Raw genomic sequence first — 13,986 nt, forward strand, 5'->3', positions numbered from 1 at the left:
GGGCCTGTAGAGCGGTTATTTTCTTGTTGTCGTTGCATTCGGCAGAATGTGGTAGAAAAAGCCAACAACAACGACCAAATTGGGGCCAAAAAATATTGTTTTAATTTCATATTTATTTGTTTTTTGTTTTTATTATATTTTTATGGGTATTTTTTATTTATTTTGTTTCTGTGGATTTTTTATGTGGCCAAACATATTGTCGAATCGAATGTCAAGTCAACAGAAAAGAGAGCAGCAGAGCAGCAGAACAGCAGAGAGCAGAGCACAGAGAGCAGAGAGCAGAGACCAGAGAACAGAGAAGTTCATGAGAAGCCCAAAAGAAGCGAGAACGAGAGAAAGAAACAGTGACAGAGCAAGAGGAAGAGAGATATGGAGAAGTCTGTCCGGAAAAGTGCAAAATGCTGACAATCTGTTGTTGTTGTTGGTGTTGTTGTTGTTGTTGCTGTTGTTTGTTTCTGTTTTACTGGCATTATGTTTCTGGGTCACCCATACACACATCATATATTTCACATTTCACATACATACACATATACATAAGCACATAATACATATACGAACTTTTTGGTGCATCTGTAGGGGCGCCCAGAAGCGGCTCGAACTTGGCGCGAGCCCACAGCCCCACCCCCCACTAGTACACCTGTAGAGTGGGCGGGTGGGGGCGATGGAAGGGTAACCTAACCATAAATCTAGTCCGTATCAATTCTCACCTCCTGGAATCGTGACGTGACGCGTAACGCGTGACCCGTGACCCGTGACCCATGGCACTTACCTTATAAAACGAAAGTCCAACGCTGCAAAAGAAATGCCCGCGTCATTCCCTCTTAGAACTGAAATTGGAAAGAATATCGATATTGTGTCATCAGATATTGTATTGATAATGAAATAATAAATTAGTCTAGCATTTATATACACGTTTTTATTGGCTTTTAGTCCCTTAGGAACCATAGGATCCACTCAAAAACATTCATATCTGGATAACAATCGAATCGGGATACAAATTATCGAACGATGAACGCTTTGAAGAAGCCCACACAAACGATGCCAATCCAATCGATAGTCGATTGAGCATACTCTGAAGTTATCGACTTATCGATCGCATAATCACGAGGCTTCGCCGCAATTATGCCCAAAGTATAGCAAGTTCGATGGCTTGTTCCAGTTTCGATTCGTTGTGGCTTCGTTGGGGCTGATACGACTAGTGTTGCATAATACAGATATTCTATACAGTCCACAGACCATCCATTCTTCCATTTCAATTTCCCATTTGGGTGAGCATTTGTCGGTCAAGTGAAGTGTTTTGTTCTGTTCTGTTCTGTTCTATTCTTTTCTTTTCGATGTGGGACTAAATGCACACCGTTATCTCGGATTTCCCACAAGCGAGGAGGGGGGACGTGGGGAGCAACAGGGCTGCTCGAATTTCCTCAACGACCCCTCTGGCCCTTGCTCTGCTGCGCTTTTTCAAATTCTCATTTCGTTTTTCGGATTTTAGTCATCATTTTTTATTCTTTCGGCTGCTTTTTGGGTCAATTTTGACAGTTGCGTCGACAATGAATGACAGGCAACGGCAACGGCAACAGCAACAATCGCCCAGGGATCGATTTTAGGCAGCAACAACAACTTGAGTGAGCATCAATATTTTTCACTGCTGCCCACCCCCACCCCCCACCCACACCCCCACCCCCACTGCCCTTTCCCCAGTCGCCAGTTGATGGGCGACGGGCGCTGGGCCAAGAACTTGAAAATATGTGTGGGTTTTCTTTGCTGCTGCTGCTGGATGACAAAATTCTTGTCTGCTCCACATTTGTGGCGGATATGTAGGGCAAGAGATGTATGTAGGGGAAAGAGATCAGATTTGGGGACAGCCCGAAGAGAACCTTTGGTTCGAGGCACAGATGGGGGTTCAAGGATAGCGAGAGAGTGATTATAATATGGATTGGAAATCCCAGCAGATAGTGAAAAGAGCAAGGAAAAGGTTAAAGGACAAGGGTGGAGACAGGATTTGGAATGGAACGAGCGAGAAAACAGAAGAGTTTGATGGGAGGACATAGATAGAGGCATAGATAATTTCGAGAACATACTGTATGAAGAGTAGAGAAAGAAACGTAAATGTTCTACATATTTAAAGATCTTTATCTAATGGAAGGTCTTGTGTAGAGCTGGAATCCATTCAATGTTATGTATCTACTTCTACCCCTACTAGATCTTCAATGTTGGGGGTTTTCCGGAATGGTTTTCTGGGTTTTCTAGAGGGCGCATTTCCCTGTATGACCGATGAATGGTCTGCCATCGAACCCAACGATGGTATGGGTGTAATCTGTATTTATGATTCTCGAAAGAAAATTCTCGATGACTGGAAAGAAAAGGACTGTTGAAGATCTCTAGAGTAGCGAGATCTAGACACGTTTCATGATTGATTTCCACTTCGATGTTTTCCTGGGACTATTCTTTGGTCTTCTATGCGCTAATTACCGCCAGCAGTCTCTCTCTTGCCACCCCACGATCACTATTTTTGTACGCTGGTGACCTATATATCGTGTGTCCCCCGCCCCCGCCCCGGCCCCATCCGCGACTGCCCCTTAATTGTGGAAAGGTGTATGAGACATTGAGAGATCTTTCGTGGTCTGTATCGGGGTCTGTATCTGTATCGGTGGCTGTTGTGCCCTCGCCTTGGTCGGCCGATAGTTCCACGCACACAGCTGCTTGCCTCATATCTCTATCTACACACACACACACACATACATATGTACATCTCTCTCTCCCTCTCTCTCCCTCTCTCTCGCCGTCTTTATCTGTTTCTCTATCGGGGACACCTTCAACACATCCCTGGACGCGTATCAAGTTGAAGGTTTATTTTTGTTTACAATCATTTTTTTCGGTTTATTTCTTGTGTTGTTTTCGTTTTTTTTTTTTTTTAACAATGAATAACAGAAAAATGCCGAAAGCAGCACACGGCTGTTTCGGCAGCACTCCCCACATCCTCCTACCCCCCACCCCAAGCCGTGTGTCCCCCTCTATGTGTCCACGCCCCCACATATCAAACAAGTAGGTCGCCAGCGTTTCGAAATAGAAGAAAAAAGTGTGTTTATGCATGTGTCCGCCTCTGTGTGTGTGTGTGTGTGTGTGTGTGAGTGTGGTTTTTTAAACTTTTTCCCGAAAATTTCTTTCCTAGTTTTTTTTAATATTTTCCCTATTTTTGGCGTTGTTGTAGTGTGGCTTTATCTTATCGGCAGTCATCGGTGTTTCGAGTTCTTTTTCTAACCGAAAAAAAAAGTTTAAACAAAAAATTATTTCTTTTTTTTTTTTTGGTGAACGAACAATTTGTTTGCTTTTGCCGGTTGCGCGTGTGTGTGTGTGTGTGTGTGTGTGTGTGTTTATTCATGTTCTTCGCACCCGGCATAAAACATCAACAGAGAAAGAGAAAGAGAGTGGGAGAGTGGGAGAGAGGGCGAAGACGAAGCGGAAATGCTCTGCACCGCCGCGGATGATCAATTGCCTGCCCACAGCTGATACGCTCGATCAGCGGAGGGTACGGCACATACACACTGACGCACACACACGCACACACACACGCACGCACGTACGAATTAATAATACATATTTTTCGGCGATAGAGGAAAATAACAGCAACAAATTATTTAGTATACAACTACAGGCACAGGCACACAAGTACGAACACAGAGACACCGTCTGGAAACTGGGTCAAATATTTTACTTGTATTTGCCCAGCTATCTCTACGCACGCTTCCACTCTCCTCGTTCCTCGCTCCTCACTCCTCACTCCTCACTCTTCCCCCTTCACGCTCCTTTCTCCACTGCTCTCTATGTGTACGCTGCTGCTTTCTTCTCGCTTTGGCACGTGGCACCGCTCCACTCCACTCCCCTCCAACCCACTCCGTCCGATCCTTCCGCCTTCGATTCTTTTCCTGCCAATCCTCATCATATTTTCAATTTTCTCGTCTCCCCCTGGATCGTCGCAGAACAGAGGCCATGGAAAAAAGCCCTAAGAGGGTAGACCGAAAAATTCTAACCCAAAGAGAGTGGAAATTGTAAAAATAGTGTGTGTTTCATTCTTAATTTCTAAAATAAATATGTTTCTTATTTAGATTAGACATATTTCCTACAAATGCACAAATAATATATATTCTGTTTATGTTGGTTTTTATTTCGATTAAATATGAAAGGACTTAAAAAGACTTTCTAATGAATTTATGTATTTTTAAATGACTATTTTTTTGTATTTAAAAATGTGATTGTGGTTCGTTTTCCATGACCCTTTTCTCTGAGTGTATTTTCAACATCTTCCACTGCCAACCCTGAACACAATCTTCTGTCTGTAGCCGTTCTATGGTCAGGGCTAAGCCGCCTCCGAGCAGCAGTCAATATCTACCACATACCATACCATATAAATGTTTTATATGTATAAAGAAACAGCCAGATCTATCTAAAGCTGCGCATAACGGCACTTGGAGCGGCTTCAGCAACAACAATAATCATATTTTATAGCTATCGTTGATCGATCGGCTATTAATAGGTACCCTTCCAATCGGAATACATCAGGTTTACCAGCGATTGGATGGCATATAAGACCAGGAAATGCTTCCCAACTGAAGCCAATAGAAGATCCCTTACGGGGGGACTTGGAAACATCCATCCATGCTTTGTATCTGTGTATCCAAAGTTGGTGGTGCTGGATACTTCTGTGACCTTCAACATCGAGTCATTTGTACAGGGTAGCTCCAGTCCCAGATGAACCACTTGTCGAGCATCTCTTTTTGTTATATTCTTATTTTTATGTACTTTTACTTGTATTTTCATTTTTATGGATGGGCCCGCGGCTAAATACTGAGAAATGGCTAAGGCAACGGCGCGTATGCGCAATGCAATGTCGGAAAAGCAAGACAGACGCTGGCAGCGACTGGACTGCGCTGCGACAGCAACAGCAGCAGCAGCAGCAGCGCGACAGAGGCAACATGCTCAAGGATAACTGCTGTCGCCGATTCCGTGACATATACGCGAAGAATGCGCCATAAAAAGTGCAATCGAATGTTGAATGCTGCTGAAGCAGAGGGGGCCAGAGGGGTAGGGGGAGGGGGAGGGGGAGAGACCGGGGGATTGGGGATTGGGGATCGGCGGTGATCGGTAATCGTGGCAGAGACAACGCAATTGATCGCCGTTGCGCCGTTTCGCCGTTGCGGTGTGGGAGCCAAGACGAGACGGGGGCGAGTCCGAGTCCGAGCTCGAGCTTGAGCTCGAGTCCGGGCTAGACTCGGGCTAATGCTAATGCAATTAACGGTATTTTATGCTAATTTCAACATTGAACTTAACATCGAATCGCCGCAGACTGGCAGAGGGAGAGAGGAGTGAGGAGGGCGAGCCAGAACTTTGTTGTTGCTGCTGTTTGATCGGATCAGTGGGAAATTGATATTTATAAAGCGAATGCCAGACAGGTAGACAGACAATCGATCGGTTAGGAGACAAAAAGGCAGAGAAAGAAAGAGAGAGAGAGAGAGAGAGAGAACAAGAACAGTTGGGGAAAGGCTAGGCAAGCCTCTGGCTATAGATACACGTACCATTATTGGCATAAGCATGGGCATGGCTGTGGCCTAGACCTAGGCAAATGGCTAGACAAATGGCACGAGTATCCCCCGCAAGAATCTGGTCACAAGAATTGAATTCGATTGGATTCTTGATCTTGATCTCGTTGCCTATTTACCACTCTGTGTGTGGGGGCAACACTGGCTGGCATTGGAAACGTCAATGGGGTCACACTGAGTGCGGATAACATTAAATGATTTCCATTGAAGGTCGAATGGGCAAGAAGTTTCCCCGACGAGCGAAGTATTCTGGAAGAAAAACCCCCTTACACTCACATTGCGTCAACATTAATGGGGCAACACTGTTTCCGTCGTCTATAGATAGGGCAACACTCTAAATGTGTATTTATCTACTCTCTTGGTTGGCTAGAATAGCATTTACATTCTATATTTGCGCTGCATCTGACCATTATTATTATTATTCGAACACAACCTCAAACTTGTTGATTGCGTCGTTGTTTAGTTCTTGGAAAGTGTACCTGAGTTTTGCAAATATTAAATAGTAGGTGGGCAAATATTATTGGAAGGCCTTGTTGCCATACATCATCCATATGCATGTCCATGTGTCCGATCCACAGAGGAGTCTCTCTCTCTCCACCTCCAACCACCTCTGGAGGTTGGGATATCTCAGATGACAGAGCAGTGCCTGTATCTATCTACGAGCATGTATTTTTAGATTTAGCTCCAGTACTGCCTCCCTGGCGGCTCCCTGGCCGCTTCCACGAAGAGCGGGGCATAGTCCTAATTGCCAGGATTCAGGTGAATGCCAATCTGTCTGCTATTTTCATCGCAGCGTTTTTTGATTCTCGAGTTTCGATTGGGTTCGATGGGGATGCAACAATGGATTCAAGGGATTCGTAGCCAGATGTATCTTTGTATCTGTGAGTCCCGTCCGTACACATATGTATGTACACTCCCATATACTCGCCTCTGATGTATGAACTTTGCAATTTGGCAAGGACACACCGCAGAGGGAGAGAGAGAGAGAGAGAACGCTAGAGAGGAGCTGCTGCTTGGCTGGGGGGAGCAGGATGCAGGGGCCTGTAGGGAGGACAGATGCGGGTTCGGGGTCGGGGCCGAGCACAGAATCCGTTCAAATTTATAGATTGAACTTGCACTTGGGCGCACACACACACAGCCAGAAGCCCAGATGTGGCAGCAGCAGCGGCAGCAGTCGAAAAATGCATGCAGGATGGAAATGCTGGGGGGCATGCAGCAGTTGGAGCATGGAGGGGCATGGCAAGGTGACGTGACGTGACGGTGCAGCCTCGACTCGACTGGGGTAGGTCAGGTCAGAGAACAGAGCAGAACCGATCCGAGACGAGCCGAACTGAACCGAACCAAACAGAAACAGAAACGGAGACGGAGAGCTTTCGCTTAGCAGCACTGACCTACCGCACCGAGCCAAACGCTGTCCGTGTTCATGTCCGCGTCCGTGCCCGTGCCCATGTCCGTGCCCATGTCCGTGTCCGTGTACGTGTCCGTGACGGCTACTGCGCAGGTCCCAATACCGTGTCGCCCGTCAGAGGCGCCCAGCTACCACACCACCCCGTGGACCGTCGGTTAGTCTGCTCCAAGGCGACTCGACAGCAAAGGTTCAACGTCCCGCAACGGGCCACGAGCCCGTCCAAGGACATTGATACGCTCACAATGCCTGCCTGCTGCACATGACAGCTCCTGGATGTACAGACATATGCCTACACAGCTATATGCATACACACACACACACACACAGATATGTAAAGGGATATATATATATAAATCCGTGTGTGGATTACGTAGAGACCGTAAGTGTGTCACAGGCGAGACCCTCTGGCATTGACAGCCACATTCACAGCCACTCCATTCCCATTCCCATTCCCATTCCCACTCCAAATTCAATCTAAAATCCATAATCCTCATCCAAAATGCAGTTTCCATCCCGATCACCGAACGGATCGAGTGGCATTTGACCAACGCACTGCGGTGAAAGGTGAAGACTTCAATCAGGAGCCGTGTGCGGGGAAGGGATGGCTAAAAACCCCCTCAAAGGAGGACACATACTATGTACATATTCGGTTTTCTTGCGGTGGCAATTGCAGTCCAACTATGACTATAACCATAACTAAGTAGTCGTGCATTCGTCGGGTATGGGATGGATCCGACGGGCAGCAGTTGGGCGCACTTCAAGGCAACGCTGGGCGGGAATCAAGGATATGCATGGTACCTTTTCATGTATTTTTCAGCATTTTTAACAAGCCCTTCCTTCAGTTGAGGTCAGCGCCACTATTCAAATCAATTGAAGTGAATCCCACAAAATGGTTTTGCATTTTGTCTGCTACTTTTTCCAGCTTCCCAACGAACTCAGCGTTTGAGCATCGGAGAGAAGGCCTTTGAGCCCCACCAATAGATGCATTTACTAATTGTAATGGCATTTAGGATACCTAGATTGAGCCCAACCGAGCCTTTATATATTTACAATAACTGAAGCGATGCAACATTCGGATGAACAATTGCTGTTGCCCCGTTAGAAGTCCTCGAAGTGGACACTTGTTTGTGGGATCAATTGAAGTCATTGTTGGAATCAAATCTCTTTTAGGTTTAGAAAAAGGAATGCGTCAAAGGGTTTTAAGTCCGAAGAATTTTTCCATGGAAACGGCACATGTGTGCACCCTTGCAAGCCCAAGTGATCATTCAAAATTGAAACCACTGAGCCATGTGATTGCCTATGGGTTCCACAACAATTCGTACTTTCAGTTTGTGATCGGCCAACGCCATTTTTCGGGCTGAGAGACCTCAACTGGGCGTCCAGAATGTTCGGCATCGTGTGCGCTTAAACCACTCTTTTACCATTGAAATTGCTGGTGCACAGGCATGGCTGGAGTGTTTCCTCAGCATCATCTTCATCGTCATCGTCGGGCTATCGTTGACGGCATGGAGAGACGGCACAGTACTGGCGTCCCAGTGGCATTAAGGGGATGCACTCAATGGACCCGGAGCTGCAGCTGGAGTTGCTCTGCGTTTGATCACAGCACAGATCTTCCAGTGCCACGAGAGGGGGTCCGATATAGAGCTGATGCATGTCCTTCCTCAGGGCTGCTTATTGTCTTTCCTGATCACAAGTTCCCACACAGCAAGTACGTTTCGGTGACCAAGTTTCAGGCATACCGCCATAGTTGATCGTTGCTCCTCATGTGGCAGACACCCGCTGCCGGCGACGATAATCCGCAGCCCATGGACTCGCTCCCCTTCCGACTGCAGCTCGAGCCGCCGAATCCACCTCCACCTCAACATAAAACTACACGATGGTGACCAGCCTCGGTCTGGTCCACGGTCCCTACTCCGAGTCCCTCGAGTTCTCCCGCAACCAGGTGCTAGAACCACCAGGCCAACTGCAAGAAGCTGACGATCGAGCAAGGAATCTACATCCATCTCCTGATCGCCAGCATTTAGCTTAAATCATTTTCGAGGCTAATCTTCCTTCCACTGGTATTTGCATTCCATCCTTCCATCCACATTGCTGTTGCATATATTCAAAAGTTCTAGGAATGCAGTATTTTTCCCGTTCCAGCCATTTTCCTTCAGTTCCGACTTCCGTCTCCGGTTAGTCCTTCTGTGTGGCGAGTGCCACCCGAGTTAGGGTGTCTTTCCAAATAACTTCGCCCCAAGACTCATTCTGTTTAAATAGGCTCAAGTAGATCTGTAATGACATTGTTTACTTCTTGTTTCTCGAGATCGCTTTTATGTTACTACGGAGAAAAATAGATCACAACGACCTCTATGGGGGATTGTATATTGTGTCAACATTAGAGTTGAATCCGTGCACTTGTTCCATATGTTCTTCAGCTGGAACATGAGTACAATATCAACACACAGCTGGCAGCGCTTAAGGAACAAGAACAAGTACAATCGCCCATGGGCCCGTGGTCTCTGTTGTGTGACATTCGCAACGAATGCAGTCGTTCGCTTATGTGACATTTGTACAGCGAGTATGTGAAACGGGAGGACCCTGAAGTTGTTGTTGGACTGTTGGACTGGTATATGTTGTGGGCTTGTGGGATCCTGCGAATTATTCAAGCCTGGAATCCCCCAAATTCTAGAATCCAGAGGGACGCGTGTTTCGGATATTCAGCCATTCGATTCACTTATTCAATTCGCAGTTGATTCCTATTCGATTCACTCAACGTTTTTACGATCTCCAATCTGGTCTATCCTCCTATTTTTTATTATTACCTATTTTTTGTATTTTTGTATTTGTTGCGCTGTGTCTTTCGTTTCGTTTGTGGTGCGAAGGTGTAGGCTGTTTGTATTGTCTGTGCTCTGTACTCTGTACTCTGTGCATGGTACATACTCGCTGCTGGATCGTAGTAGACACCCACACACTCATTGATTCGCACTCGCACTCGCACTCCGCGGACTACTCACACAATGAGCTTTTGATCGTTGTCGTTGAATTTGTCGTGCTTTGAATTCAAGCGCCAAGTGAAAGTTGTCCAAATGTTTATTATGATTATTGTCGTTGTCGTTGGTGTTGGTGTTGGTGTTGCTCTATTTATTGTTGTTTCTATTACACATTAACTGGGTGTCATGTACAGGCATATATATGTACATATGTACATATGCCAATGATCGTCATCCCATCATGATTGTCATGGGTTAGATATGTACGCAATTTTATTTGTAGGTACCGAAAAGGAAATCCCTGAATCTAGGAAATAATACCAATCGATGTTCTCCGAGAGTGGAGAATATCTCTTCAATATATTATTTTTCTAGATAAATATACACCGAATATTATTTAGTTACTACGAATTGAATAATTAATATTTGTGTAAAGGACTTTTTAATAGTGAATTTTATTTAATTTCACTATTTTTGTATATTGAAAAATCGTATATTTAATTCTTTAATATTTAATATTTCCCTGAATGATATTCAATTCAATTTGAGGGAATCATTCTTAGTCACACTCTCTCTCTCTCTCTCTGTATCTCTCTCTACATTATCTCACATTTTCTTGGCCTTAGGCTTGGCCTCCTCGACTCCTTCTAATCTGTATATCCTCCTGATGGATCCCTTTAGTCACCCCATGGCCATGGCCACTTTTGATAGTCGTATAAATTTTGACTTCTTCGGTTTTTTCCGCCTTTTTTGTTGTTGTTGTTGGGTCTCGCCTGTCTCGCATTTAAAAAATAAAAAAAAATGTAATTGTTAAAATGCAAAAAGCAACACCAACAAAATGTACAAAAATGAAATAAAACTTGAAAACAACAACAACAACAGCAATGGCTTAACAATCGTTGTTGTTATTTTTTTTGCACTTTTTTTCTCACTTTCTCCTTTTGTGCACGCTTTTGACATTTTAATTGCTTTTTGCCCATTATCCACAGCCACGGCCAGGCCAAAAGGTAGGGAGGGTGGGGGGAGGCGTGGGGGTGTGATACACATAGGTAGGCAAGGGGATGGGGAAGGGGATGGTACTCGGGGGCCATAGGTCTCCCGAGTGAATTGTTGGTCAAAGACAAAAGACCGATTAGAAATAAAGGGGCACTGAAAGCCAACGTGATCAAAACCAAAAAAACAAAATAAAAAATGGTATCCTAGCCCTCCCCCGGCCACCCTATTCTCGCCCACCTTGGCCATTCCACCCCCACCCCAACAAAACGGATTAACCTCTCTGGAAACTTCCAATTCGAATTCTCCGACTCGTTTCAAAGTTCGACTCGAAGCTAAGTTCATTCACATTCGAAGGAGGGAAGACGACGACGACGACGACGACGACGACGAAGATCAAGCGGTGGGAAGAGAGAGGATTTTGGTTAGACACACGGCACGGGCACGGCATAGAGACGGAGCCACAGCCAGAGTCCCAGCGATTATGTAACATTTACCCACTAACGCCAAAAGCAGCAGGAAACCTAGAAAATCAAAATCAAAATGAAAATGGGAAAAGCATCACGACGAAGTTTATGCTGTCGACGAAAGGAAAACTTGTTCGAAATAGTGGGAAGGGGAGTAGGCGAGCGGAGGATAAAGACAGCGAAACCCACGTCTTGGATTCACTTCAGCCTTCTCCAGTCCCCAGTCCCAGTCTCAGCTCCAAGCTCCAAGCTCCATCTCCAGCTGCTGTTCCAACGATTTCCCAATGTCCAAACAGCACCAGCACCAGCACCACCTCCTCCTCACTCCTCAGTCACCCTCCTGCTGTTGGCCATCATTCGCTTCCTTGTATGACATAACAACTGCCTAACCCGAACCCGAACCCGAACGAAGCCAACTGGTGGGCAGAGCAGAAAACAGAAACAAGTCGGAGACGACGGCGATCTTTACCTCCACGAAACAGAAACAGAAACTGAAACAGAAACAGAGTGAGGTGTAACCAACCAACCGACCGACCACCCCACCCGTCCTCCCCCGTTCAGACACCATCAGCCAACCCCCTCTGGGTTCCACTGTGCTCCACTGTGCTCCTCTGTACTTGTGTGTGTGTGCCACATTCCAGTTTTCTTGCCTTGCGGCTGGAAAATCCCGTTTTTCCCCATTCACTGATTCGATCAGGCGGCGTCGTAATGAAAATGAAAAACGAAAGAGGAAAAAAACGATTTTTTCAGAGCCGAAACCAGGCATACTCTAGAAAAGGATGCCCTGAATGATCAAATAAGCGATGAGGAATCATAAAGGATCTGTAGACGGATCAGTAGATTCTTCTTAATGGCATTCTATAGGAAAATAGTTCTTGCCCCAGTGTGTGGATCCGCCTAAAGCGATTGCCCACGGATTGCCATATTCTTGAGGATCACTAATCGGTGCCAGGATCAACTGGTCTTCCACCCAAGACAAACAATAACTCATAAGTTATCCATGTAGAATCTTGGGGGACTCTAATTACTGGTCTGATGTTACAGACTAGTCACTGATCCTGCTCATATGTAGATCGTAGATCTTTGATCGAGTTAACAAAGGAAAATCTAGCCATATCTGATATCAAATGAATCGTGATATTCAGTTCTATGATCAAGGCAGGATCAAGATCTTCATATCTGAGAAATATAATTAATATAATTGTTCTTTTAAGATATTTATTCGATCGTTTTAGCCGATCTTTCGGTACGTTCTTCTTCTATCATTTCTCTATTTTGAAAACCAATCGTATAGAAAATTGATTCATTTATTGGATGGAATACCGGAAAACTGAAGTTGTATTGCTGTGCTGTGATCGTCCAGCTCCATTCGATACCAGCTGTGATATCTGAATAGAATATACAATAGTATTCCATGATATTCTCTACCATAATCGAGAACCTTCTTTAATGCTTTTCTTGGTACACACAAGACCAAGTCGGCAGTCAATGGATGGTGCTCAGTTTTCCCGGCTAGGGGCTAGGGTATAATGTGAAAATGAAAACTAACAATGCCAACTGTTGTAATTGCAACAACAGCAACACCGAACGTTGCAACGTTGCACCAAAGTCATCGTCAGTGGTAAATTGCGAGTTTTACTTTCGTTTTTCCTCACGTAACAGCAGCAAAAGGAAAATGGTGTTAGCAGGCAATGTTACCGTTACAAACCAGAAGAGCACAGCGCAGGGGAGGGGGAGACGAGACAGGAGAGAGTAGAGGAGGAGAGGAGATCAGGAGTTGAAGCTATTACATGTGGCATGATCAATTTCAAATGGTTGCATGCCGAAGCAGGAAGTACCACGAACGACTTTCCTCTCCGCTCTGCACCCCTTTCACCATCGCCCTCTCCTCCGCCTCCGCCTCCTTCTCTGCCCACCTGCCCACCCATCGCTGGCATCGATTACAGATCCAGCAGCGGAAGCAGGGGAAGCCATGAGGAGGCACGGATAGAGAGAGAGAGAGATAGATCTGCGACGCGGGTTCCGATCCGCCAATTGATGCAAGAATTGAAGATAGGCCCCGCTGGGGTTTCATTTCCTCGATCGTGCCGCTCCGATTATGGGAAACCAGTTGGAAATTATTGAGGAGCGAAAAGAAATAACCCAATTCGAGTGCTATTTGAATCGCATTATCCTCATGTACCATACATACTACATACTGCCTTCTGAATAGCTCCTATGATGGATTATGCGGAACTTCTAACCTCTAAATGATAGTAATCCGTTCAAAGGACATTAATCCTTCAATATACAAATGTAGGTACATCTGAGTATGTATGCTGGCACATAACTTAAGTATCCGTTCCTGTAGGTATGGACTTGTATCCGTATCTATTAATCTATTAGGAATTACATCCGAGGAGTCTTCTCTGTAGCTCTTCTTTTTCTGGACTTTATGGTTTTAACGGATAGATGGAATTGATACAACAACTGGAAAGATAGATCAAAGAAAGAAGAGTATTCGATCCCATAGATAGCCATGTCTGTCTGTCCCTCTTGCTTGTCACCTAGTC

At 45.4% G+C, this 13,986-nt stretch overlaps 1 protein-coding gene across 1 annotated transcript in view; it reads right to left on the reverse strand.

Moving 5' to 3' along the window:
- Window positions 1–806: 806 nt before the first annotated feature.
- LOC26534140 (uncharacterized) overlaps window positions 807–13,986 on the reverse strand; it is a 57,065-nt gene continuing 43,885 nt past the window's right edge. Inside the window, exon 4 of the mRNA XM_033384931.1 lies at window positions 807–827. Coding sequence (XP_033240822.1) covers window positions 822–827 — 6 coding nt within the window. The 3' untranslated portion in view covers window positions 807–821. The remainder of the gene's footprint in view (window positions 828–13,986) is intronic.

This window comes from Drosophila pseudoobscura, chromosome X, assembly GCF_009870125.1.
Source record: "Drosophila pseudoobscura strain MV-25-SWS-2005 chromosome X, UCI_Dpse_MV25, whole genome shotgun sequence".
Lineage (NCBI taxonomy): Eukaryota > Metazoa > Arthropoda > Insecta > Diptera > Drosophilidae > Drosophila > Drosophila pseudoobscura.